At 45.1% G+C, this 27,994-nt stretch overlaps 2 protein-coding genes across 7 annotated transcripts in view; both read left to right on the top strand.

Annotated features, from left to right (window-relative positions):
• Window positions 1-7,747: 7,747 nt before the first annotated feature.
• NDUFB1 (NADH:ubiquinone oxidoreductase subunit B1) lies at window positions 7,748-9,651 on the top strand (the record flags this gene model as incomplete). The annotated part of the gene is made up of 2 exons (XM_080706779.1): window positions 7,748-7,887; window positions 9,615-9,651. The coding sequence occupies 2 exons, from the start codon at window positions 7,748-7,750 to the stop codon at window positions 9,649-9,651; spliced, it is 177 nt and encodes a 58-aa protein (XP_080562905.1).
• A 3,466-nt stretch (window positions 9,652-13,117) lies between these two features.
• ATXN3 (ataxin 3) overlaps window positions 13,118-27,994 on the top strand; it is a gene marked incomplete at both ends in the record, with an annotated part of 40,822 nt that continues 25,945 nt past the window's right edge. For 2 of the 6 annotated variants that reach the window (XM_080708125.1, XM_080708124.1), the window contains 6 exons: window positions 13,118-13,141; window positions 18,440-18,604; window positions 18,826-18,870; window positions 21,418-21,503; window positions 21,905-21,971; window positions 25,537-25,624. In XM_080708125.1, coding sequence (XP_080564251.1) covers window positions 13,118-13,141; window positions 18,440-18,604; window positions 18,826-18,870; window positions 21,418-21,503; window positions 21,905-21,971; window positions 25,537-25,624 — 475 coding nt within the window. The remainder of the gene's footprint in view (window positions 13,142-18,439; window positions 18,605-18,825; window positions 18,871-21,417; window positions 21,504-21,904; window positions 21,972-25,536; window positions 25,625-27,994) is intronic. The other 4 variants (XM_080708128.1, XM_080708126.1, XM_080708129.1 and 1 more) reach the window with 4 other exon arrangements.

Below are 27,994 nucleotides of genomic sequence, written 5' to 3'. Positions count from 1 at the left end.
TAATCCTTCATGACCCTGCTAAAATATATATACTCTTCTATAAAGTTTTTTTCAGTCTCCCCCCCACACACACATGGAAAGCTGGTTATCTGTACTTAGCACAAAAGAGGCACAAAGAATTTGGCCGCACAATGTACACGCGTGGAGCAAGGTGCTCATCTTTGTTCTCTCCACTAGCGGGCACAGTGTTGGGCTCAAACCAACACGCGTGTGTGCTGAAGACTGACCCCTCACCATAGAAATTCCTTAAACATATTTATCAGTTACTTGTGCGCTCTCAGTAATGATCATGCATGCCATGACAACTAAGAAGTCGTCTGCAGAATCCAAGAGAAAAGAAAGGACCCCGGATGAGATCTGGAGCTCACTGAGTTGGAAAAGTTTCTTCTTGGTCATTCGGGTAAAGCAGCACTTCTTAACAGGGTCAGAACAGGGTCAAAGGGGTTGTAAGATAAAAAATTAGAAGATGACTGGGTGTGGTGGCACAGGCCTGTAATCCCACTACTTGGGAGGCCTAGACAGGAAGAGTTGCAGGTTCAAGACCGGCCTCCGAAACTTAGCGAAACTCTCAGCAACTTAGTGAGACCCTGTTTCAAAATAACAATTAAAAAGGGGGGAGGGGAGGGGCTGGGCGTGTAGCTCGGAGATCTAATACCCCTGTCGATCCCCAGGACCACAAAGTGGAATTAAAAATCAGGAAGCGGCTCAAGTTTGCTTGGTCACAGGAGGCCAGAATTGGGAGGGCCCGGGACTAGTGTGAACTCTTGTTTTCCAATGAACACGGAAGAGTGGAAAGTCAACACCAACGAGGTCTGGGGCAACTGCAGCGAGGGTGCCGGCGCTCGGGGTGGAAAAGGGAGGCCGCGGAGGGCCGGGCAGGTCTCATAAGGCACAGGGCAAACATCTGAAAGGTCCTGAGAGCCGATGAGCTGCCTACCTCGCGCCCCGTGCTTATAGCAGCCTCGTGATCTCTGCGCCTCGACGGGCCGACCCCGCGCGGGAGGCCGGGCGCACCGCGCCAGCGGGCAAAGGAGCCAAAGCTGGCGCCGGCCGAGCTGCTCCGGCGCCCGGGGCCGGAAAGCGCCCCGGGCTGGAAGAAGGAGCCCAGGCGTGGGCCGCCCAGATGCCACGGCGCCTAGGGAGCGCTGGGCCCACGGAGTCCGGTCTCCGGGCCCGGGCGCCCTCCCGCGCCGCCCTCTCCCGCCCCACTTGCCTCGTCCGGCCTCCCCACGCCGCGGACGGCCCTTCCCGGCCCCGGTCGACGCGGGCTCGCGAGCGGGAGGGCCTCAGCAGCGGCGGCCGGCCGGCAGCAGCTCCGCGGTGGCGGCCGCCATCTTGGGCCGGGGGCGCGCGGCCGCGGCGGGGACGCGCGGGCGAGACCACCTTTGGGGGGTGGCGGCGGGCGGGCCGGGGCAGGCGACGGCGCCCCCGCCCCGCGGCCCCGGGGGCGGCGGCCGCTTCGGGCCTCGGTGACTGCCGGTGTCAGCCAGCCTCCGTGGAGGACGAGGCGCTCCTCGGGCGGCGGGCGCGCGCCCCCCCCGCGCCCCGTGGTCGCGCCCGACGTCACTTCCGGCGCGCTGACCGGCGCCGCTGTCCTTGGCGGAGCGGAGGTGCTGGGCGCCCGGCCGCAGGTGGGTCCGGGCCCCGGCGGCCGCGGGGGCGCCGACGTGGGTGGTGCGGGCGGGGAGGGCTCCGGGGGCGCCCGGCGGCGGGGCCGGGCTCGCCGAGCCGCGGCGAGGGCGGAGAGGATCGTCCTCAGTCCTCAGGCCTGGCCGCGCTCGGGAAGGGGTCTCCCAGGCGAGCGGAGGACGTCCTTGGGGATGACCCGAGGGCCGACCCCTGGCCGGACTGGAGAGGGGACCGGCCGGGATCCCAGGCCTGGCCGGAAGCGGGCTGGACGCGGCGTCTGCAGACGCGTCTTTTGCTGATTCAAGTCCCAGAGCGGTCTCCTCGGTAACCTCACTCAATTCTAAACATCAAACCTCTGAGCAGACCATTCCACAGAGTAGGCGTTTGACAGTTTGCTTTTTTTTTTTTTTTTTTTTTTTGCGGGTCTGGGGATGGACCCCAGGGGCATTCGACCTCCGAGCTACACCCCCTGCCCTATTTTTTATTCATTATTTTGAAACTGGGTTTCACTGAGTTGTAAAGAGCCTCACTAAGTAGCTGAGGCTGTCCGCGAACCGCGATCCTCCAGTCTCAGCCTCCCAAATGCTGGATTACAAGCGTGAGCCATCACTTCCGGCTCGACTGTTTGCTTTTTAAAAACGGAATAAATTTGTGTTTGGGTTCCAGGGGTTATATGTCATTAACATCTCAAGGAGGTCGATACCTGCGTGCATCTAACCCCTGTTTTTTAAAGGTTAATCGATATTCTTTGAGCAGTGCACATAAAATGCTGCGGAGACCAGATAGGTAACTGAATATGCGTCTTTTTAAATGTCGAATTGTGTATATATTTCCAACGTGAATTCCTAGTGAGTTACAAAAATAAGATGCACAGCCAATAGTTTATTTTTTAGAAGTTAGAAAATCCGGCGGAAGAAAAACAGATAAGAAAATTAGCCGGGCCAGCCTCAGCTACTCAATGAGGCTCTCAGCAACTTAGTGAGACCCTGTTTCCAAATAAAGTATAAAATAGGTCTTGGAGTATAGCCCGGAGGTAGAAAGCCCCTGGGTTCCTTGGTTCCACCCCAAGTACCACAAAAACAAAAAATACTAAAAGATTAAAAGATTGAGATTAATATAAAGGTTTGTCTCTATACTTGAGAGAGAGTAAATCACAAGAGCTTTGGCTAAGAAACCATACTGCCTAGACACAATACTAATGCACCTGTGACCTTAGGCAAGTCGCTTCATGATTGTCCTGGATTTCCTCATCTGGGGGGGAGGAGCCAACTGCATTGGGAACATTATTTAATATCCATATAATGCTATTGTGAAGATCGAGTTGGTGATTATGTAAAGCAGTGCCTGACAGTGCTTAAGAGTCAGCTCTTGTTAGAGGTGGGCCGAGAAATTTGGATCATTTTAGTATTAAAAGATATAGATAAGCTAGGTATGGTGGAACTGCTCATATTCCCACTACTTGGTAGGCTGAGACTGGAGGACACAGGTTTAAGACCAGCCTCAGCAATTTAAAGAAACTCTCAGCAACCTAGAGAGACCTTTTTGTTTGTTTTTTATTGCCATACTGGAGATGGAACCCAAGCGTATTCTACCTCGAGTGACACCCCCAGCCTTATTTTTTATTTTTTATTTTGAAACAGGGCCTCACTCAGTAGCTGAGGCTGTCCTCGAACTGCAGTCCTCCTATCTCAGCCTCCTGCTGGGATTATGAGCATGTACCACTTTACATGGCTGAAAGACCTTGTTTGAAAACAAAAAATAAATAAAAATAGGACTGGAGTCTAGGCTCAGAGGTAGAACATCCCTGGCTTCAATCCCTAGTCACACACACACACACACACACACACACACACACACACACGTAGATGAAGCCTGTGTAGTGGCACTTGCCTATAATCTCAGTGTGTAGGAGTTTAAGGTAGGAGGATCACAGGTCAAGGACAGCCTCAGCAACTTAGCAAGACCCTGTTTCAAATAAAAAGGGCTGAGGATGTATCTCAGTGGTAGAGCAATATTCGTTGAACTCAGAAATGCTGGAGAAAGCAATGTCTTGGAGAAAGAAGATATAGGTCTTTTGATTTGAAGATGATGAATTTAAATGTCTGTGAGCAGGGTGTAGTGGTACAGGCCTGTAATCTTAGTACTTAAGAAGCTGAGACAGGATCTCAGGTTTGAAACCAACCTCAGCAACTCAGGCCCTCAGCAGCCCAGTGAGAGAGGGCTGGGGGTATAGCTAGGAGGTAGAATGCCCCTGGGTTCAATCTTCAGTACCACAAAGAAAAGAAAAAATAGGGCTGGAAGTGTAGTTCAGAGGTAGAATGCCCCTGGTTTCAATCCCTAGCACTACAAAAATGAATGAATGAATGAATGAATGAATGAATGAATGAATGGATGGATGGATGGCTTGGGGTGTAGCTTGGAAATAGAATGCCCTTGGGTTCTATCCCCAGTACCAAAAAAAAAAAAAAAAAAAAAAAAAGGATAGATAATCAGGGAATTGGGAATGTGGCTCCAGCACCCCCTAAAAAAGAAAGAAAAAGATATGTGATTCCTAAAGTCCATAAAATAAAACCCAATTCATTTTCAGGAATACCATACCTACTTCTGGTTGTGAAGGAAAGGCAGAATTTTCTTATTGGTCCTCGTGTAGACACTCGTAATAATGTGTACAGTGCTCGCACGGGCGTGTATGGGGATGCAGCTTCAGAAAGCAGTTGGCCCTTTTATCTTCCTGCTAACATTTTTCTCCCCCAAACTTGGACTTCCATCAGTGGATCATGCCCTAGTCGGCACTGCCCCTGCCTGTCAGATGAAGCTCTCTGGGGTGTTTGGTCAGGACCCAAAGTCCTTTACCCTCCCCCCTCCTACCCACTCAGGAGGGAGCCATGCTGGCTCACTTTGTGTGTGTGGGGGGCAGGGGGTCTGGAGATGGAACACGGTGCCTCCTGCGAGCCCGTACCCCTACCCCCCACCCCGTGGTACCCGGGATTGCACTCCAGGAGCATTCTCCCTCTGAGCCACACTCCCAGCCCTATTTTACTTTTGAAACAGGGTCTAAGTTGCTGAGGCTGGCCATGAGCCTGTGATCCTCCTGTCTCCGCCTCCCAAGTACTGGAATCATAAACACACCACCATGCCCAGCTCTAGCCCACCTTCTATGTGTCTAAATCTCTGTCCTTCCTAGTTGTCCACTTGCAGGAACATACAGGACAAATGAGGCACAGTGAGCTGCGGGTGGGCCGCTCCCACGGCTCGCTGACTAGGGACTACACGGTTAACATTTGAAACGCCTCAGGACTGAAATTTGCCATTTACCTTTTTGAGATGTTTCTTCATGGTAGTCGAGTCCAACTTTGATCTGTCAGCCCCACTGTCCTTACTTGTGCAGTCTGTGTAGAGCCTATGGAGGAGAGCCCGAGGTCTCTGCTCAGAGTAGCTTAGCTGAGCTTCTGGCCTGGTTGAGTGCCGACAGGAACGGCACTCACCCCGCAGGTGGCCATGGGCTTGTTTAATAAAGCTGTTTGAGCTGGGAATCAGCAAGTACTAATTTGGTTCCTAACAGCTGTGCTGAGGGTAGAGTTGACAGCTCTTAAGAAATCTGAAAAGTCTGCTAAGGACAGGTAGTCAAATAGATGACCACTGGGTGGACTGGAGCACAGATCACACAAACAGAGACATTGTCTAGTGTTTTACAATCTAGTAATCTAGTGCTTTGCAGGTTTCAGTATCTTATGTAAGCCACCCTCCACTCAGTACTGAATGTAGAACCTGGAGGCATCCTACCTCCAAGCTACATCCCCAGTCTTCTTTTTTTTTTTTTTTTTTTTTTTTTGGCAGCTCTGGGGATGGAACCCAGGGGCATTCTACCACCAAGCTACACCCCCAGCCCTCTATTTTATTCTTTATTTGAAACAGGTCTCACAGAGTTCCAAAGGGCCTCACTAAGTAGCTGAGGCTATCCACAAACTGCGATCCTCTTGTCTCAGCCTCCCAAATGCTGGGATTACAAGGGTGCACGCCCGGCTTTTTTATTTTGAAACAGGGCCTGCCTAAGTTGCTGAGGCTGGCCTTGAACCTGCGTGGTCTTTGTGTCTTGGCCTCCCAAGTCTTGGGATTACAGGCTTGCACTCCTGCACCTGGCTGGCTCATCTCTGAGGCCCTTATTGTTGCCTTCATATTTTCCTGGCTCAAGTTTATAAAGCAAGTGAGCATTTAACTTGGTGGGCTCTTGGTCAACACAAAAAGTACTTTAAGATCTAAATACAAGCCGAGTGTGATGGCGCACACCTGTAATCCCTGTACTTGGGAGGCTGAGACAGGAGGATTACAGGTTCAGGATCAGCCTCAGCAATTTAGTGAGGCCCTCCTCAACTTACTGAGACCCTGTTTCAAAATAAAAGATAAAATAGGCCTGGGCGTGGAGGTGGAGTTAGAGGTAGTGGAATGCCCCTGGGTTCAATCCTCAGTACCACCACCAAAAAAGAATCTAAATACAGATAATGTTACTTAATGGAGACTCGGTGATAAGCCACCATCTTTTAGAAATAAAGTAAGCTTGGTTGCACTTAAATGCCCCCAAGAAGCATTTGCAAGGATTATCAACTGGGGAGTTCTGAAAATTACAGTTTTCCAGCCTCCCCTTGGAGAAACGGCAACCCAGGTGATTTTGATGTGTAGTCAATGTTGAGAACTCCAGCTGTAGGCAGACGGAAATGTAAAACAAACCAGTGACTAAATTGTAAACATTTATTTAACCATCTCATTGTGTACTTGGACCATAATCTTCTAGGTAAGTGTCAGACTGGAGCTTGCGGGGTATAATATTACATACTATTATGAGCTACAATTATATAGTGACTGCATCTTTTAGCTCTATAGCTGTGGTTTTGGATAATGGGAATTTGATAACGTGTGAAGTAACGCAGTTGTTAAGTGCAGACTGTGAGAAGGCGAGGCAGGAGCTGAGCTCCGGAAGCCCGGCGCACCTGAAGCTACGCACTTTTGTTGACAGTAATGTTCAGAAATGTGCGGCTCCTCCTGCTAGGGTGCTGCCAAGGCTTCTCAGCTATCGGGTGTTTTTATTTCATCTGTAGATACAAATTTTTTTATAAGAAACTGGTAATTCACTGTCTTAATTAAATTAGGGCCCGTTTGTTATTTTTCACATGATGACTACTGTTTCTGTTTTGGCTCCTCTGCCTTTCAGAAAGGAGATCGTAAAAGTTTTTTTTGTTTTGTTTTGTTTTGTTTTTGGTACTAGGGGTGGAACCCAGAGGGTTTCTACCTCCAGACTACATTCCCAGACCCATTTTATATTTTATTTGGAAACAGGGTCTCACTAAGTTGCTGAGAGCCTCACTAAGTATCTCAGGCTGGCTTCGAACCTACGCGATCCTCCTGTCTCAGCTGCCCAAGCACAGAGATTACAAGCGTGCACCACCATGCCCGGCTTGCAGCAGCATTTCTATACTGGTCACTGTCACCTGTCTTCATCCAGCAGATTTACTTGACTGTTTTACAGTGTAGTAAAGCACTAAATTTATGTACTAAACCACTGCTACCTTCAGGTGGCAAGCACATTTAGAGAAGCTTTTAATTTCTATCTCTTAAATCGCAGCTTTCTTTATCTTTCAGACAGTTTTTTGGGGGAATACTGGGGGTGGAACCCAGGGGCATTCCACCTCTGAGCTACACCTTCCGGCTCTATTTTTTATTCTTTATTTTGAAACAGGGTCTCAGAGAGTTGGCAGAGGACCTCACTGAGTAGCTGAGGCTGGCCGTGAACTGTGATCCTCCTGCTTCAGACTCCCAAATGCTGGGATTACAAGCATGTGCCACCATGCCTGGCTTTCAGATAATTAAAAAAAATATTTCAAGGATATGCTGTATTTCTTTTTGGTGGTATTGGGGTTCCTGGAAGTCCTTCTACCTCTGGGCTACACTCCCAGACCTATTTTTTATATTTTTATTTGGAAACAGGGTCTCTTAAGCCAGGCTTCGAACCTGCGCGATCCTCCTGTCTCTGCCTCCCAAGCGCGGGGATTACAAGCGTGCGCCACCACGCCCGGCTAGGATATGCTATATTTCTGGTAATTTTTTCTCCTCCTTTCTAGCAGCCATGGCGAACTTACTTCAGATTGTGCGTGACCACTGGGTTCATTTACTGGTCCCAATGGGATTTGTCCTTGGATGTTACCTAGACAGAAAGAATGATGAGAAGCTCACCGCCTTCCGCAACAAGAGCATGTTATATAGAAGGTCAGTCTGCGTTTTTTTCAAGCCAGCAATTGGCCGGGCGTGATGGCGCATGCTTGTAGTACCAGCATTCGGGAGGCTGAGATTGGAGGATCATGGTTCACAGACAGCTACTTAGGCCCTCTGCAACTTAGTGAGACCCTGTTTCAAAATAAAGAATAAAAAAAAATAAGGCAGGGACTGTAGTTCCGAGGTCAAGGGTTCCATCCCTAGACCCACCAAAAAAAAAAAAAAGCCAGCAATTGGCCAGCTTTGGGGAATAGTCTTCTTGATACCATATGTGCTGAAGATAAACCATAAACAGACAAGGTGTTTTTCCCAGCTGAGTAAGTAGATCCAAGTGACACTATGTTTTAGCCTTGTGTGTCAGTCTGGATTAAACTGTGTGATGACCTCTAAAAGTCTTCAATTTATGAACAGGCTATTTCAAATTGTTGGAAGTCTCACTTTTTAAACTTCAGAGTAGCAGCTGGCTATGGTGGTATACACCTATAATCCCAGTATTTGGGAGGCTGAGACAGAAGGATCACAGGTTCAAAGCCAGTCTCAGCAACTGGGGTAGACCCTCAGCAACTTAGTGGCTTTAATAAAGAAACAGTTTTAAGCCAACTGATCAAAGCCTACCCTATAGACAGCTTTCACATTTATTATCATATGTTATCTTACTTTATACCCCAAGCCCTATTTTATTTTTTTGAAACAGGGTCTCACTAAGTTGCGGAGGCTGGTCATGAACCTGTGATTCTCCTGTCTCAGCCTCCATTAGAAGCATGTTCTAACATCAAAAGATTTTGAGGCCGGGCGTGGTGGCGCACGCTTGTAATCCCCGCACTTGGGAGGCGGAGACAGGAGGATCGTGCAGGCTGGAAGCCAGCCGCGCCAACTTAAGAGATCCTGTTTCCAAATAAAAATATAAAAATAGGTTTGGGAGTGTAGGCTGGAGGTAGAAGGGTTTCCAGGACCCCCAGTACCACCAAAAAAAAAAAAAAAAGGTTTTGAGGCCGGACGTGGTGGCACATGGTTGTGATCCCAGCAATCGGGAGACAGAGATCAGAGGATTGAGATTCGCAGACAGCCTCGGCTACTTAGGAGGCCCTTCGCAAATCAGTGAGACCCTGTTTCAAAAATAAAAGACTAAAAAATAGGGTTAGGAGTATAGCTTGGAGGTGGAATGCCCCTGGGTTTTATCCGCAGTATTGCAAGAAAGAAAACAAAAAAGATTTTGAGATAAAATAATCTGGTAAGGGTCTAGAAGGCAATAAATGAACTTGTTGAAGCCGGGCGTGGTGGCGCGTGCTTGTAATCCCAGCATTTGGGAGGCTGAAACAGGAGGATCGCGGTTTGTGGACAGCCTCAGCTACTTAGTGAGGCCCTCTGCAACTCAGTGAGGCCCTGTTTCAAAATAAAGAATAAAAAAAAATTGAGCAGGGGGTGTAGCTCGGGGGTCAAATGCCCCTGGGTTCCATCCCCAGACCTGCAAAAAAAACCCCAAAAAACCAAAAACTTGTTGGGAGTATAGTAATTGTCACATAAACTAGAAATTAATGGTTCTTTAGCCCAGAAAAATAAAGATGTGGTAGAAGCTTAAAAAATGGAAGAGTAGGATAATATGATGAATCTAATGTAAAAATAATTTTAATAGGTCAATTTAATAGTATATATTCTTCTAACCCCCTCGTAAAGGTTTTATTTACAGTTTTTTTTTCCCTTCCTTATTTCTTTCCACACAGGGAATTGAGGCCCAATGAAGAATATACCTGGAAGTAAAGACTGGTTGAATCACAGAATATTCACGTTTTAAAAGTTATGGGAGAAATAAAAACATGTTTATTATTTAATTAGAAGAATTTCAACTGTGATTCTTTTTTCCTTCTTCTTCGTACTGAAGATGGAACCCAGGAGCATTCCAAGCTACCCCCCGTCCTATTTTTTGAATTAATTAATTTATTTATTATTTTTGTGGGTCTGGGGATGGAACACAAGAGCATTTGACCTCTGAGTTACACCCCTAGCCCTGTTCTGCATTTTTATTTTGAAACAGGGTCTCACTAAGTTGCAGAGGGCCTCACTAAGTAGCTGAGTCTGTCCACGAACCAGTCCTCCACTTTTAGCCTCGGAATTCTGGGATTACAAGCATGAGCCACCATGCCTGGCTTTATTTTTATTTTGAAACGGTCTTGCTAGGTTGATGAGAGTCTCACTACTTGCTGGGGCTGTCCTGTGATCCTCCTCTCAGTCTCCCAAGTACTGGGATTTTAAGCATGTGCTACCACACCCGGCTTTGTTATGCTTTTAATTGAAGTAACCTTCAAACATTAAGCACATTTGGCTTAAAAACAATTATTGATTGCCTGATTGTATATATAGGTATTAATTTGTAATTAGCATTTAATTTTCTATTTCTTTAGACCACTGTACCATTAAGTCATATATTCATTTTTTTTCCTCAGATATTTTTCAGAAAAAAAATCTCATACCATTTTTGCTATGGTTTGGATATGTTTCAGTATCCCTTAAGAGTTCATGTGTTAAAATTTAGTTCCCTAGTTAAGAGGGTGGAAACTTAATCTGACCACAGTAGGCAGAAGTTGGGAACTGAACAGGATGGAGCACACCTGTAAATCTCTGTACCTGGGAGGCGGAGACAAGAGGTTCACAGCTTTGAGGCTGGCCTTTGCAATTTAGCAACACTGTTTCAAAATAAAATATTTTAAAAGGATTGGGACGTAGCTTAGAGGTAGAATGCCCCCCAGATTAAATCCCCAGCATCACAAAAATAGATTCATGACATGTACAGATAGAGTATAACAGTTATACCTCAGTAGAGCTGTAAAGACCAAAAGTAAACCACAACTCAATCCGAGCTAGAGCTCAGTGCATTTCTCTAGCACATGCAAGACCTTGGGTTTGACAGCACTGCCAAAAGGCACAACACAAAAAATCCCACAACCTCTTAGGGTACTAACTACTGGGAATATTCTAAAAAGAAAAAAATAAAAACACCAGAAAAATTAAGCATCTATTTATTTTTTGTGTGTGGTATTGAGGATTGAACTCAGGGGTATCCTTCCTCCAAGCTATACCCCCAGCCTAATTTTTATTTTTAATTTTTAATTTTTTTTAATGGCAGTACTGAGGGGGGAACCCAGGGGAATTCTACCTCTGAGCTAGTTTCCCAGACCTATTTCTTATTCTTTATTTTGAAACGGTCTCATTGAGTTGCAAAGGGCCTAAGTATCTGAGGCTGGCTTCAAACCTGTGCAATCCTGTCTCAGCCTCCCAAATGCTGGGGTTACTAATGTGGGCCACCTTGCCCTAGATTTATTTTATTATTATTTTTTGAAACAAGGTTTCACTAAATTGCTGAGATAGAGATACTTTAAAGTACTTGACATAAAATTTTGCTGAAGTAGATTAAAGTTGAGTTAGCTGAGGTGACATAGAATTCTATTTGACCTATTCTGCCTCAGTAACACCTCTCTTCTGCCCAGTTTCTGTGATGATTTTTGTGTGTGTGCCAGTCAAAAAGAATTTTGCCAGATGTGGTGACACGGGCCTGTCATCCTAGTACCTGGGAGGCTGAGACAGGAGGATCACTGTTCAAAGATAGCCTCAGCAAGTAGTGAAACTCATCCACCTAGAAGACCCTGTTTCAAAACAAAAAATAAAAGAGGGCTGGGGATATAGCTTGGAGGTAGACTGCCCCTTAGTTCAGTCCTCAGTAACACACACAGACACATACACACACACACAGAGAAAAAAACAAAAAAGAAAAACTATGTGTTTATCCATTGTTCTGCACCAACCCTGGATAAAATGTCAAGACGACTCTGGCCCTTAAAATATGATATTTTTTAATAGTTTTAAAAAATCTAGCTGGCCATGGAGGCGCACGCTTGTAATCCCAGCATTCTGGAGGCTGAGACTGGAGGATCGCAGTTCGCGCACAGCCTTAGCTACTTAGGCCCTCTGCAACACAATGAGATCCGGTTTCAAAATAATGAAAAATAGGGCAGGGGGTATAGCTTGAAAAAAAAAAAGAAAGAAAAAATAGGGCTCGGGGTATATCTCAAAGGTAGAATGCCCCTGGGCTCCATCCCCAGTACTGCAAAAAATTATATATATATAAAATTATATATTATTAAATTTATTATTTGTTTTTGCAGGTCTGGGGATGGAACCCAGGGACATTTGACCTCCAAGCTACACCCCCTGCCCTGTTTTTTATTCTTTATTTTGAAACAGGGTCTCACTAAGTTGCGGAGAGCCTCACTAAGTAGCTGTCCATGAACCGCAATCCTCTGGTCTCAGCCTCCCAAATGTTGGGATTACAAGAGTGCGCCGCCACGCCTGGCTTGTATTATTAAAAAATACACACACACACACACACACACATCTGGGGTAAATCTTGGAGGTAGAATGCCTCTGGGTTCAATCCCTGCCTCTGCACACACAAGAAAAATCGTTATTATATGGAAATCACTTAGAAGAATGCCTAATTAAAAGTAAGCCTTATCTAAATATTAACCATTTTTGCACAAGTGCTAGGTGTTGGGGAATGCATTGATGCCCTTTTCTTTTTTTTGTGGTACTGGGGATGGAACCCAGGGCCTTCTACCTCTAGGCTATACTCGTAGACATATTTTATATTTTATTTGGAAACAGGGTCTCACTAAGTTGCCGAGAACCTCACTAAGTCACTGAGGCCACTTCGAACCTGCTCTATTCTCCTTTCTCAGCCTCCCAAGTACTGGGATTACAAGCGTGTGCTTGTAATGATTCCTTTTTTTTAATGAGGTTTTCAATGGGGAGGAGGAAGAAGATACTAAACAATGGCATACAGGTGAGTAGAAAGTACAAAGAAAACCGAACACAAAAAGAACATAGAACCCTCCTAGGTGATCCTCGTCCAGACCCCTAGAAACCTAAGAATCCATAGCAATGGGTGTGAAGCGCACAGATCCTCCGGGCTGCAGGGGGCGCTGCAGCCCTTCAGACGTCCGGGCAACAGGCGCTGGGAGGACGCGCTACCAAGGTCACGTGGCTCCGCGACCAGCGCCCCGGCGTTCACAAGCCCTTGGGTCCACGTGACTCGCGTCCTCGAAGCTGATTGGTCTGTGCGCGGCACGTGAACAGGGGCGGGGCGGGGCCGGGTGGGCGGAGGGGTGGGGTCGGGGGCGGAGCTGGAGGGGGCTGGTTCGGTGCGGGGGCCGTTGGCTCCAGACAAATAAACATGGAGTCCATCTTCCACGAGAAAGTAAGTGTCCGCGTTCGGAGGGGGCTGTCCGCCGCGCGGTGGCGGGCGTGGGGTGCGGCACCGCCGCCTCCCGCAGAGCTGGGTGGGGCCCGGGCGCCCCGACGCCGGCCTCGCGGGGCGGGGGGCGCCGCCTGCCTCCGGCGCCCGGGCTGGAGAGCTGCCCGCGCCCCCTCTGCGTCCTCCGCCCCGGCGCCCCGGCTTCGGGACCCGGCGGGATGAAGGCTGGGCTGGGGGCGGCCCGGGGGCGTCACGGGGCGGGCGAGCTTCGGCTTTCTCCGCCACCTTCCGCAATCCTGTGGGAAGGCTCCTTCTCCCTTGCCCTGCTATCTAGGGTCTAGCCAGAGTCACCTGTAGGGCACCTCGTGGGACCCTCCCCAGCTCCACCCACCGCCCCTCCACCCTGGCGGGATTCACTTTTCCTTCTTTGGCTCTGCAATGGAACCTCCCCTGCGCTGGCTTCTTGGGGTCTAGCTCGTCCCGCCCCTGGTTCCCGAGCCTCCGAGGGCGGGGACCTTGACTGCCCACTGTAGGCAGGGCCTGGACACGAGGAAGCGAAGGAACCCCGCGCGTCGCAAGAGTCCTCATTACGGGATGTTTGGGATTTGGTTTCTTTTTGCATTCCTTCCCATCTTTCCGGATCCGAAGGCCAGCGGTGTGTTTAGGTATTAGAGATGAACTGGAGGAATTCTGTCATGATCTGCCCAGCCTTCTTCTTGCCTTAATTCTTCGGTGACCACACATTTGAAATACTTGTATGTGGCATCTTGAGAAACTGGCCTTTTCTCACGTACAATTATCAAGCCATTTGGGTGTGAGTGAAGCCGCCTTCGGGACAACTTTGGCATATGATATCTTGTTTCATAATAGTTTCATGTTTTGAAAGGTCTGCCGGTGAGGCTGCTATTTAGTGGGAGAAAAGGGTTTTCTGTTTTATTGAGTACTTGTGACTGATCATTCACCCAAGACATTTAAAAATTCTCATACCCACGACAAAGCAAAGATGGTATAAATCTGTACTGTAAACGCAAATGTTTAGTGCAGTGCTCTTTTAGAGAATATTTCAGTGTTTCGGAATGGGAACAAACCTGTTTTTAGGTTTGAGGAAGGAAGGACTCAGTGTTACGGTTATCATTAATCTTCTGACTTGATTGGCATGATTTATGAATCTCGGGCAAGAAAGATTTAGTTGCTTGGCTAGGAAATTGGGTGAAAACTGTGTGTGACTATGTATGCATCTGTCTGTCTGAACAATTTTTTCCAGCACTGGAGATTGAATATAGGGCATTCCTCCAGCACTCAGCTATAGCCATAGTCCTTTTTTAAAGACTTTTGAGTCACTTACTAAGTTGTCTGGGCTGGCCTGGATCGAACTTGCAATTCTCCTACCTCAGCCTCCCAAGTAGCTGAGATTACAGGAATGTACCACTGCATCCGGCCACATGTTTATATTTTTATAATTAATTTTTCAAAGACTTTGGCATGTTTCAACATGGAAGACTTTCTGCACTACTTCATTGGACTCATCCAGTGTTTTTTTTTGGGGGGGGGCTACTGAGGATGGGACCCAGGGGCATTCTACCTCTGATTGAGACCCCCAGCCCTATTTTTTATTCTCTATTTTGAAACAGGGTCTCACTGAGTTGCAAAGGGCCTCACTAAGTACCTGAGGCTGTTGGCAAGCTGCTATCCTCCAGTCTCAGCCTCCCAAATGCTGGGATTACAAGCCTGCGCCACCCCACCCGGCTCCATACAGTGTATTTTTGTTTTGTTTTGTGGTACTGCTGGGTGGAACCCAGGGGCTTTCTACCTCTGGGCTATACTCCCAGCCCTATTTTATAATTTATTTGGAAAGAGGGTCTCGCTAAGTTGCTAAGAGCCTCACTGAGTAGCTGAGGCTGGCTTTGAACCTGTGTGATCCTCCTGTCTCAGCCTCCTAAGCACTGGGATTACAAGCATGTGTCACCACACCCGGATACATACAGTGTATTTTTGACAAACCACGGTAGTAAAATAAGTTAGATGACTTTTCACACAGTAATAACAAATAAATAAATAGGGGTAGCATTTTTTTTTTTTTGAAGTAGAATGCCTCTGACTTCAATCCTCAGTACAAAACAGATTTTTTTGGTAAACATTTTAAGGCTTTGCTGGCCATATATGTCTCTCTTAAGATATTGTGTGTGTGTGTGTGTGTGTGTGTGTGTGTGTGTGTGGGTGGTTTTTTACTCCAACTGTCTAAAAATATGGAAATCATTCTTACCTAATGGAGCAGGTTGAATTTGGGCCAAAGGATAGAGTTTACCAACTCCTAGTTTAAACTCTAATACTAACCAATAGCTGCTAGGCTTATGGGTATGTTTGGTTCTTGTTCCTGTTCCTGCTTTCTCTCATTCTTATCCCTTCTGTTACTGGCTGCTCCTGGTGCACTCACAGTATCATCGGAAGTGGTGCTTTTAATGTAATATGAAATGCAAAAAGGATGTTGAGTGTTGACTTTGTGGCATCCATTACATTGTTTTGCGATTGCTGGCTCTTCGCCATCTTTAGGTGATTGGGGTTTAGGAAAAGCCAAATTCCGAATAAGTGACTCAAGGAAATGGTAATGGCAGAGACTCTGAAACCTTTACCTAGGTTTGGATCAGCTCTGCCCGTTCCTGCCTGCGTGCTCGTGGGCAGTCAGCGCTACAGAAATGTGCTACTCAGATCCTTGTGTTTATGCTATGGGTGCAACACAGTGGTAGAGTGCACCCTTTATGATGCCCAAGGCCTTGGGTCGTTCCCTAGCACCAACAAAACTCAATTGAGAGATGGGAGAGCAGACATCACTGGAGAAGGAGACTTTACAAGGCCAGGATCAGAAGGAAGTCTTCTCCCATCTCTGTTGTCTGCTGGAGAGGCTCACCTGGGTGTGTGCAGATCGCAGATACCTCCTGTCTCCCTCCTTCCCTGAGCTTTGATGTATTCCCTCCTGCTGGTTTGTCCAGGAGTGAGCTCTCAGGGCCCATTTGTGTTCTCCTCATTGCACTCTGCTTAATCTGTGTACATAATCTGCAGGGCTTCCTGAGGAAACTTCAGCTCTAGAGCTGTGAATCTTAATTTGGGACACAATTTCTTACCTCTATCAATTTCAGGAACAAGCATTTAGATCCAGTAGAGATTATCATGTTAAATGAATAAATGAGCCAGGTGTGGCAACACATACCTATAATTCCAGTACTTGAGAGGCTGAGAGGCAGGGAGGTCACAGGTTCAAGGACAGCCTCAGAAGTTTACCAGGACTGTCACAACCTAGCAAGACTCTCAAATTTTTGAAACATAGGCCAGGCATAGTGGCACATGCTTGTAATTCCAGTACTTGGGAGGCGAGACAGGTTTCCGGTCAGTCTCAGCAACTTAGTGAGGCCATCTGCAACTTAGGAAGAGACACTCTTTCAAAATAAAAAATAGAGCTGAGGGTATAGTTCAGAAGTAGAATGCCCCTGTTTCAGTCCCCAGTACCATAAAAAAAATTAATGTTCTAGGTATTGAAACTCACTTCCAGCCGGGCGTGGTGGCGCACACTTGTAATCCCAGCATTTGAGAGGCTGAGATTGGAGGATTGTGGTTCGCGGACAGCCTCAGCTACTTAGGCCCTCTGCAACTCAGTGAGACCCGGTTTCAAAATAAAGAATAAAAAAAATAGGGCAGGGGGTGTAGTTCGGAGGTCGAATGCCCCTGGGTTCCATCCTCAGACCCAAACAACAACAACAACAACAAAAACTCACTTTCAATATTAGTTTGCCATGTAATCTCCAAAGATGAGTTTATTTCTGGTACTGAAAATTAGATAAGGCAAATTTTTTTTATAGGTTCTGGGGATTGAACCCAGGAACATTTCATACTCCCAGCCATATTTTATTTTTTCATTGATAAGGTAAAAGCTAAGATTTGACTATATTTAAAAGTTAATGATTAAGCCGAGTGTGTTGGCGCACTTGTAATCCCGGAGCTTGCACTCTGGAGGCTGAGACAGGAGGATTGCACAGGTTCCAAGCCAGCCTCAACTGGCTTAAGAGACCCTATTTCCAAATAAAATATAAAGTAGGTCTGGGAGTGTAGCCCGGAGGTAGAAGGCCCCTGGGTTCCATCCCTAGTACCACCAAAAAAAAAAAAAAAAAAAGTTGATTAGCTGAGCATAATGGTGCACACTTGTAATCCCAGTTTTTGTGAGGTTGAGATAGGAGGATCACAGGTTTGCAGCCAGCCTCAGCTACCTAGTGAGGCTGTCTGCAGTTTAGTGAGACTCTGGTTTTTTGTTTGTTTGTTGGTGGTACTGGGGTTCCTGGAAACCCTTCTACCTCCAGGCTATACTCCCAGACCTATTTTTTAATATTTTTTATTTGGAAACACCCTCCGTGATCCTCCTGTCTCCGCCTCCCAAGCATAGGAATTATAAGTGCACCACCACGCCCACTCTGTTTAAAAAACAACAACAAGTAATCCGGGTGTGGTGGCGCAAGCTTGTAATCCCCAGCTTGAGAGGCTGAGACAGTAGGATCGCACAGGTTCAAAGCCAGCCTCAGCTACTTAGTGAGGCTCTCAGCAACTTAGTGAGACCCTGTTTCCAAAAATAAAATGTAAATGGGTCTGGGAGTATAGCCCAGAGGTAGAAAGCCTCTGGGTTCCACCCCCAGTACCACCAAAAATAAATAAATAAAATAAATAGAAAATAAAACAACAAAAAACTAGGGTCCGGGTTTAACTTAGAGGTAGAGAATGCCCCTGGGTTCAGTCCCTAGTACTGCAAAAAAAAAAAAAAAAAAATTAATGATTGAATACCAGATGTGGTGGTGCGACCCTCTAATCCGAGTACTTGAGAGCCTGAGACAGGAGGGTGGCAGATGCCAGCCTCTGCAACTTAGTGAGACCCTCTGCACTTTAGCGAGATATTTCAAAATTAAAAGGACTGGGGGGCCGGGCATGGTGGCGCATGCTTGTAATCCCCGCGCTTGGGAGGCGGAGACAGGAGGATCGCGCAGGTTCGAAGCCAGCCGGTTTGAAGCCAGCCGCGCTGGCGTAAGAGACCCTGTTTCAAAAATATAAAATAGGTCTGGGAGTGTAGCCCAGAGATAAGGGCTTCCAGGAACCCCAGTACCCCCCCCCAAAAAAAAAAGGACTGGGGGTATAGCTCAGAGGTAGAATGTCCCTGGGTTCATTTCCCAGTACCAATAAAGAAAAAAAAAAAGATTGTTTAAATTGTTTAAATATCCAGATCTACTTAATAAATTACACTTGTATTTTTCCTTTTGGAATTATTAGCAAGAAGGCTCACTCTGTGCTCAGCATTGCCTGAACAATCTATTGCAAGGAGAGTACTTCAGCCCTGTGGAATTGTCCTCGATTGCACATCAGCTCGATGAGGAAGAAAGGATGAGAATGGCGGAAGGCGGGGTTACCAGTGAAGACTACCGCACGTTTTTACAGGTACTGATTTTAAACTCACTGGACCACATTCTTAAAAGCCACGGGCACTGTTTAGAAGAGGATGCGCCATTCTTCTCATAGGGATCTGACTTGTTAATTATAACTCTGCTCTTGACTTTGTAAGTGGGAATGCACACATGTTATTTTAAATCTGTGTACTGATGACAGTTCTGTCCTTCCTCTCTCCTCCCCTTCAAATCCCCATCAAAATGAACACGCAGCAGCCTTCGGGAAATATGGATGACAGTGGCTTTTTCTCGATTCAAGTAAGTAGTCCCAAGCATGTACTCTCTGTGCCCCAGGCATGTTTAAACTCAGGTAGTGGCTGATGTGAAGTATCTTTACTCCGCCTTTATTGTAGTCACTGTGATGATGTGAGCTCCAGAGATTCCTCCAGTAGACTGAGTAAGGCTTTTAAAAATTATCTTTTTTTTTTTTTTGCAGTACTGGGGATTGAACCCAGGAGCATTCTACCGCTAAGCTATACCCTTAGCCCTATATTTCATTACTTATTTTGAAACAGGGTCTCACTAAGTTATGGAGGGCTTCACTAAGTTAGCTGAGGCTGGCTATGAACCTGTGATCCTCCTATTTCAGCCTCCCAAATGCCCTACCATGCCCAGCTGTAAAAATTACTTTCTGCCCGGCATGGTGGCACACCCTTGCAATCCCAGCATTTGGGAGGCTGAAACTGTAGGATTGCAGTTTGCAGCCAACCTCAGCTATTTAATGAGGCCCTCTACAACTTACTGAGACCCTATTTCAAAATAAAGAATAAAAAATAGGGTGAGGGGTGTAGCTCAGAGGTCGAATGCCCCTGAATTCCACCCCCAGACCTACAAAAAAAAAAAAAAATTACTTTCTGAAGTCGAGCATGGTAACACACGTTTGTAATCCCAGCATTTGGGAGGCTGAGACAGGAGGATCACATTTTTGGGGCCAGTCTCCACTATTTAGGGAGGCCCTTTGCAACTCAGTGAGACCCTGTTTCAAAATATATAATAAAATATAGGGCTGGGGGTGTCGCCCAGAGGTAGAATGGCCGTGGGTTCCATCCCCAGTACCGCAAGACAAAACAAAACAAAACCCCAACTTTCTGAAACTTTATTTATTTATTGCAGTACCGGGGATGGAACCCAGGGACATTCTCCCTCTGAGCGACATGCCCAGCCTATTTTTTATCTTTTATTTTGAAACAGGGTCTCACTGAGTTGCAAAGGGCCTCACTGAGTAGAGGCTGTCTCAGATGTCCCAAATGCTGGGATTACAAGCGTGCGCCACCACACCGCTTCTTATCTCTTGGGTAAATTTGAGAAAATGCAATACCTGCTACATTTAATTTAAACCTGCCTTACAGGAGTGGGTTCTTTTAATGTGGTGTGTAGCTTGTGATATGCTGTTATCTTCTTGTTTTATATATTTATTTATTCGGTGCTGGGGATTGACCCAGGGCTTCCTGCATGCCAGGCACGGGCTCTGCCACTGAGCTACCACCCCAGCGGGGTAGCTGTTCATCCATGTATCTGAGGGTGTTTCATTCTGTTTCTCATAGTGTGAGGCATACCCAGAACCTCTCTGAGGACCCATTTAGGCAAATAACCTTGTTTCTGTGCCGCCTTCCTCGCCTCCCCATTCAGCAACATGTTTATTCAGTGAAAATATTCTGTGCCATGTTAGTGGGAAGAGGCAAGGCAGCTGAGCCAAGATCAGGTCAGACTGGCCAGCACCTGACATTTCCTGCGCATGCTCACTGTTCTTGGTGCGGCTCACGTTTGCCCACTTACGTTGTCTTCACTTCTTGTTTGTGCTCTATCTGCTTCACTTGCTGTGTGTGTGTGTGTGTGTGTGTGTGTGTGTGTGTGTGTGTGTGTGTGTGTGTGTTTTGCTGGGTCTTGCTAAATTCCTGACAGCCTCACTAAGTTGCTGAAGCTGGCTTTGAACCTGTGATCTCCTGTCTCCAAGTCCTGGGATTACAGACATGCACCACCACGCCCAGCTCACTTGCTTTTCTGTTGGCTATCTTGGAGGGTAATAGTGGATTTTCAGAAATTCCCCACCTTTTCTCAGACAATTTGAAATAATGTTTGCCTTTTGATCTACAGATTATAAACTCATGAGCACAGAAGTCTTAACACCTATGGAACCTTCAGTTTAAATCCCTAAGGAAAACTTATTTAAATAGACACGTGATTACTGACATTGCAGGTCGTCGGTTGGGTATAACATTTCTAAAGCAGCACTTATAGCAGCCTAATTATCCAATAAGTGCAATGGACTAATTTTAAGAACACCTGTAGGTTGAAATATACATCTGATTTCTGAGGCAGTTTAACTAGAAATCATGCATTCTCTGGAACATGCCAGAAACCTGGCATAAAAAGCACTTTATTTATTTATTTATTTATTTATTTATTTTAGTGGTACTGGGGGGTGGAACCCAGGGGCTTTCTACCTCTGGGCTATACTCCCAGACCTATTTTCTATTTTATCTGGAAACAGGGTCTCACTAAGTTGCTGAGAGCCTCACTAAGTAGCTGAGGCTGGCTTTGAACCTGTGCGATCCTCCTGTCTCAGCCTCCCAAGCGCAGGGATTACAAGCGTGCGCCACCACGCCCGGCTTAGAAACACTCTATTTAAACATATATGTGTGTGTTATTTATGGATTTAATGATGTATCTATGCAGACGTACTTTTTAAAAAAGTCTTTTAGAGAAATTTACATATGAAGTTAATTTATATAATTAGTATGACTATGCTATTTAAATTTGGAAATGAATGGTTTAGCTCATGGAAAGTTGATTTTTTTTTAACAGGTTATAAGCAATGCCTTGAAAGTTTGGGGCTTAGAACTAATCCTGTTCAACAGTCCAGAGTATCAGAGGCTCAGGATTGATCCTATGTGAGTTTTTTTCTTTTCCTGCATATCTTTTTTGTAAATTTGATTCTTAAAGTAAAAACTTCTTAAAGAAGAAAAATGCATTTTGATGCTTTTGTTTCACTGGTGGCTCTTTCATTCCCTTGCACTTTCTGTTTCATCTTTCTGATGACCATGAGCATCTGCCTTCTAAGCCCCGTGACACCCATCTCTCTGGCAGCACATAACCGGCCCGTGCCGTGCAGAAGGCGCCTCGGCACAGCATTGCTAAGCTGCTGCAGAGAGGTTCAGAAAACTGTGTGTGCGTTTTAATAATAGTGTTTAACTGTAAACTTGTATTAAATTTGACAAATTTTGCATAATACTTGATATTAAATAAAATATAATCTCAATATTTCAACTTAATGTGTATTTTTCTTTTCTAGAAATGAAAAATCATTTATATGCAATTATAAAGAACACTGGTTTACAGTTAGAAAATTAGGAAACCAGGTAATACTTCTTTTTCGTTTTTATCTTTGTTCTTGGTCTGCACTGTGTTTGAAACTAAATTGTAAGATTAGTGCCTGTAAAATTAACCTAACTCATGATGCACGTGGCATGGCTTCGGTCTTTTTCGGTAGTGGCGGCTAACGTCCTGGGTGGACTTGAACCCAGGGCTCCGTGCCTGCCAGGTAAGTGCTCTGCCACTCTGCACTCAGCTCTGTTCCCTTCCTGGATTCAGTGGATTAAATCTTGGTAGATAGAAATTTGTCATCTTAAGGGATAATGTCGGGTTCTCTTAGAGATTTATTTGTGACAACCACATACAGTTTAACTATATTGTAATAAAATTATATATTTAAGCAGTGCAAATATTGCTACTTTTAGTGGGATTTTATGTGTTGAGTGTCTCTGGCAAGTTGACAGTCACATTTATAAATTTGTATTTAGCAAAGTAATGAATACAAGCATTCAGCCATGTTTAATGTAAGATTATTGAAATGAGTCCTGAATACCTTAGTAAATTCTTTTTTTTTTTTTTTTTTTTTGGTGGTACTGGGGGTGGAACCCAGGGGCTTTCTACCTCTGGGCTATACTTCCAGACCTATTTTATACAATATTTGGAAATGGTCTCACTAAGTTGCTGAGAGCCTCACTAAGTAGCTGAGGCTGGCTTTGAACCTGTGCGATCCTCCTCTCTCCGCCTCCCAAGTGCTGGGATTACAAGTGTGTGCCACCACGCCCAGCTCAGTAAATTCTATTTTTAAGGAATATGTTTTGAATAGCTTTTTTAAGAAATAGAATCATTTAATGTCCTTTTTATTAGGATTTTTGATGCTGGAGGCTGAACCTAGGGGCATTTGACCTCTGAGCTACATCCCCAATCCTTTTTTTTTTTAGGTACTGAGGGCATTCTACCTCCCAGCCAAACCCTCAGGCCCCCCCTCCTTTTTTATTCTTTATTTTGAAAGAGGGAGGGTCTCACTAAATTGCAGAAGACCCCACTAAGTAACTGAGGCTGGCTATGAACCTGCAATCCTCTTGTCTCAGCCTCCCAAGTACTGGGATTATAAGCATGCACCACCATGCCTGACTCCCCGGCCTTATTTTTTTTTGAGACAGGATCTCATTGAGCTGCAGAGGCTGGCCTTGGGCCTGAGATTCTTTTGTTTCTGCCTCCCAAGAAGTACTGGGATAATAGGTGTGCGCCACCATGCCCAGCTTAGAATTTTGAACCTTTGATAGAGGGTTATTAAAAAGCAACTTGTACAATAAAAAGGAATTATCTATTAATACACATTATAACATGTCTCAAAATAATTTTCTTGAAAGAAGCCAGACACAAATACTACATACTGTATGGTCCCATTCATTTAAGAGTCTGGAAAAATGAAAACTAGCCTATAGTGTCAGAAAGCAGATTGGCCCGCAGTTATATAGGGATGGGGAGAGAAAGGAGGAGTGAGAGGGGGAGACTTCAGGAGACCAAGCCACAGGGAATGTGTTCACTGTCTTGGTTGTGTTGATGGTTTCACAGGTGTGTACAGAAGTTGAAACTTTAAAATTGTACACTTTACATATCTGCAGCTTACTGTGGTTCCGCTATACTTTAACAACATTGCTTAAAAAAATAACTAAAAAGCAAAGCACAAAATGAAGTCAAAGAGCACATTGAGTTAAATCAATAAAAGACAATTTTTAAAAACCCTGCTGTTATCTATTAAGTCAGCCACCTGGAAGCAGCTTCATCTTAAATATTATTGCTTGGGGATGTCGGTCAGTGGAAGAGTACATGAAATGCAAGGCCCTGGATTTAATCTCCAATACCAACAAAACAAAACGTCATTTGGGAGGGGGGGGCACTGGGATTGAAACCAAGGGCATTCTACCTCTGAGCTACACCCACAGCCTTATTTTTTTCCCTTTATTTTTAAATAGGTTCTTGCTAAATTGCAGAGGGCCTTATTCAGTATCTGAGGCCAGCTTTGAACCTGTGATCCTCCTATCTCAGCCTCCTAAGTACTGGGATTACAAGCATACACCACCATGCCTGGTTTACAAAATATTTTTTTCTTAAGGTTCTCCCTGGGGAACTAAGACCAAGTAAGGATATGTAGAGGTTGAGACTAGAAACCAACCCACAGAGAATCAACTCTGGGGAAAGTCAGAGCAGGAGACTGCCAAGCTTATTTAAACCTCTGGGTTTTACTTATACCTTCAGAAAATTAGGATCCAGAATTATGATTCTTTATTTTTTTCCTGTATAAGCTAATCACTGGGTTTTTAAAGTCTTGAGAGCTTAGATTATACAGGTTCTTTTTTATTGATTTGTAGGGAAACTTACATCCTATTATTTTATTTTATTTTATTTATTTTTTTATTTGGTGGTACTGGGGTTCCTGGAAACCCTTCTACTTCCGGACTACACTCCCAGACCTATTTTTATACTTTTTAATTTGGAAACAGGGTCTCTTAAGCCAGCGCGGCTGGCTTTGAACCTGCGCGATCCTCCAAGTGCGGGGATTACAAGCATGCGCCACCACACCCGGCCATCCTATTATTTTATTTCAAGACTTTTTAATTTTTTTTTCTTTGTGGTACTGGGAATTGAACCCAGGGGCATTCAAGCTCTGAGCTCCACCTCCCAGCCCTATTTCTTTTTTGTTTTGTTTCTATTTTGAAGCAGAATATCAGTAGGTTGCTGAGGTTGTCCTTGAACCTGTGAATCTTCTGACTCAACCTCCCAAATACTGGAATTATAAGCATGTGTCACCATTCCCAGCTAGACTTTTTAATATTTTAGTTCTTCTAAATTGGATTTTCAACATTTTGAACTAATTTGACAAATACAGGTGTCAAATTTTGGTTATCTTTAGTTCTGATTTATATCTTTGCTTAAAATTAGATTTCTTGCTGCAGATCCTTTCTGTTTGAGGTTCCTGTATAATGAAGGAAATGACTGGAAACAGTCTCAGGAATGTCAAAATCTAGAAAAAGTAGTTGCTCCAGTTATATTGACAATAACTGTTGAAACTTTTTATGTTTGTGGCTCACTTAGGATTCTTATCAGGTAATAACCAAATGCTGTTGATTGTAGGTGATATCGTGGTTTACTGATTCTGTTAAAATGCACTGGTGATCATAAATTCTCTTCTTGGGATATCTTACTTTCTCACAGTTGGAGTCTTTTGACCAAAATTATCAGTAGTGGGAAAACTTTAGTTCTCATATTTTTCCACATCAGTATGATATGATTGCTTATGTTAGACTGATACTTTGAAAAAAGATTTAATTATGCTATCAATAAGACATTTTAAAGTACTATCAGTTTCTGCTTTGAGAACTTTCAAGGTTTAGGAAACTTTGGTTCCTAAAAAATATAATAGTGATAAGTCTGTAATATTTTAGTTATTTTTAAATCACATTATTTAATTTTTAAAAACCTCAGATTGACATTTTCATTGTTCAGACAGTCTTACTAAATTTTGATGGGCTATATCTATTCTTAACCTGTGAAGCTTCTTTATGACATATAATGTACACTAACTTTAATATTGGCAATTTTTTTTTCCAGTGGTTTAACTTGAATTCTCTCTTGACGGGTCCAGAATTAATATCAGATACATACCTTGCACTTTTCTTGGCTCAGTTACAACAGGAAGGTAAATAAAGACTGAACATTTTGTATTGTTGTCTTTGAAAGTAGCTAAATAAAACTGGGTCATTAGATGCGAGTGTGATAGTACTGGCCGTGGTAGAGAAGTCATCTTTACATTTCAGGTGGTGAACTTCAGGCTGGGGTTTGGATGATACTGTTCATTGTGAGTTCTCCCTGACACCTGGACCTCCCTGAGGCTTCCTTCCCAACCCTTCTAAGTAATGATTTTTCCCTCCATACTCCACGTACCACGGGGTGGGAGGAGAGGTGGATATTCTTCTGAAAGGCCACTGTTCTTCCCTGAAAACGCCAGCTCTTAAGTACATGCCCCTAGATTAAACTACTCTAATCTTTTTGCAGTCATGAACCACCTCTTTTTTCACTGGAGATTTTAGAATCTGATTCACCATCTATCTCGTCGTACTTCAATTCCTTCTATCATTTTTAGTGATCTCTATGTCACTAATGAACCCAATACCTTTTTACTTTTGGAGATCATTGCCTTTACTTCTTCCTCACCATTACTGTTAGCTGTAACCACCTTCAGATCCCAAGCATCCTGTTCTTTGACCGACACCTCCATTTGTGCCCCATTCTCTGTTTTGCCATGCTGGTGGTTCCTCAGTTCTGCAGTGAGGGCCCGGGTGCTCCTCATGCACCTTACTTTCCCATGCTGCTTGTTCCCCATAACCCATCAGCTCGCCCCTCCACTGCATTCCTAGCTCCTTTCTCCTCCTCCATCATACCCTAGGGACAGAAATCTCAGCCCTCCTTAGAGCAAGTCTTTGGTTGGGCGTGGTTGTATATGCCTGTAATCCCAGTACTTGGAGAGGCTGAGGCAGGAGGAGGGGGGTTCAAGGACAGCCTCGACCAGGCAGTCTCTCAGCAATATAGTGACACTTGTGTGTGTGTGTGTGTGTGTGTGTGTGTGTGTGTGTGTGTGGTACTGGGGGTGGAACCCAGAGGCTTTCTACCTCCGAGCTATACTCCCAGCCCTATTTTTTTTTTATATATATTTTATTTGGAAACAAGGGTTTCACTAAGTTGCTGAGAGCCTCACTAAGTAGCTGAGGCTGGCTTTGAACCTGTGCGATCCTCCTGTGTCCGCCTTCCAACCGGGGGGATTACAGGCGTGCGCCACCACACCTGGCTAGTGACACTATTTTGAAACAAAAAATAAAAAGAAATGGGGGCATAGCTCGGAGGGTAGAATGCCCCTCAGTTCAATCCTGGTACCAAAAAAAGAAACAATCTTGGCCATTTCTAGTCTGTAGAGCAACTGAACATGGCTAAAGACTAACACAAAATGTGTTGATTGATTTTACTTCAAGTTTGTGATTAAACATTTTAAATGAGCCCTTGGCACGACATCCCTATTTTGTTTTAATAAATTTGAGGTCCAGTTTCCAAAACAACATTTCACAAGTTGCCTCTTCGAGCCTCTAGCCGTTTCACTGCCCCTTCCTTGCACCCTAGATAGTGGCATCTATATCCTCCTGAGAACATCAGTAGAGTTAAATGAAAGCTTCTTTTTGTTGTTGTTGTTTTTATTATTTGTTTGTTTGATTATTGTGGTACTAGGGATTGAGGCCAAGAACATTCTTTCTACAAGCTACATCCCCAGCCCTTTTTTGCTTTTTTTTGGTTAGGAAACAGGGTCTCACTAGGTTACTGAAATCTTCCCTAGGTGGCTGAGGCTGTCCTGGAACCAGGTTCTCCAGTCTCAGCTTCGCAAGAACTGGGATTAAAGGTGCTGGTCACCACGCCCAGCAAAAACTTTCTTCTATCAGCAAGTCTATCAACTTGCATACATCTCTACTTGTGCTTTGAGCCTATTAAAATAGATGAACTGAGAAGCCAGGTGGGATGGTGCACGCTTGTAATCCCAGCATTTGGGAGGCTGGGACGGGAGGATCACAGTTCATGGACAGCTTCAGCTACTTAGTGAGGCCTTTGGCAACTGAGACCCTGTTTTAAAATAAAGAATAAAAAATATGGCTGGGGGTGTAGCTCAGAGGTAGAATACCTTTAGGTTCTATCCCTGGTATTGCAAAAAAAAAAAAAAAAAATAGGTGAACTGAGGCCATCTCAGTGTAGAGTGCTTGCCTGGTATGCTTGAAGCTGTGGGTCCAGTTCCCAGAGCAGCCCCGTCCCCAAACACACAGGTACACACAAAATAAATGAACTGTCCCCTGCATGTAAGCAAGACCATGTGGGTTGGGTCCCAGCTCCTCTCACCTACTGCTCTCAGCTCCCCAGTCTCCTGAGTGATCAGTCCCCCACCCTTTTTTATGGCGCTAGCAATTGAACTGAGGGAATTCTACCTCTGAGCTACACTCCCACCTGGATTCTTTATTTTGAAACAAGATCTCAC

This window comes from Muscardinus avellanarius, assembly GCF_963383645.1.
Source record: "Muscardinus avellanarius genome assembly, chromosome: 12".
In the NCBI taxonomy this organism is placed as follows: domain Eukaryota; kingdom Metazoa; phylum Chordata; class Mammalia; order Rodentia; family Gliridae; genus Muscardinus; species Muscardinus avellanarius.
This window is presented reverse-complemented; position numbering and strand designations above follow the sequence as displayed.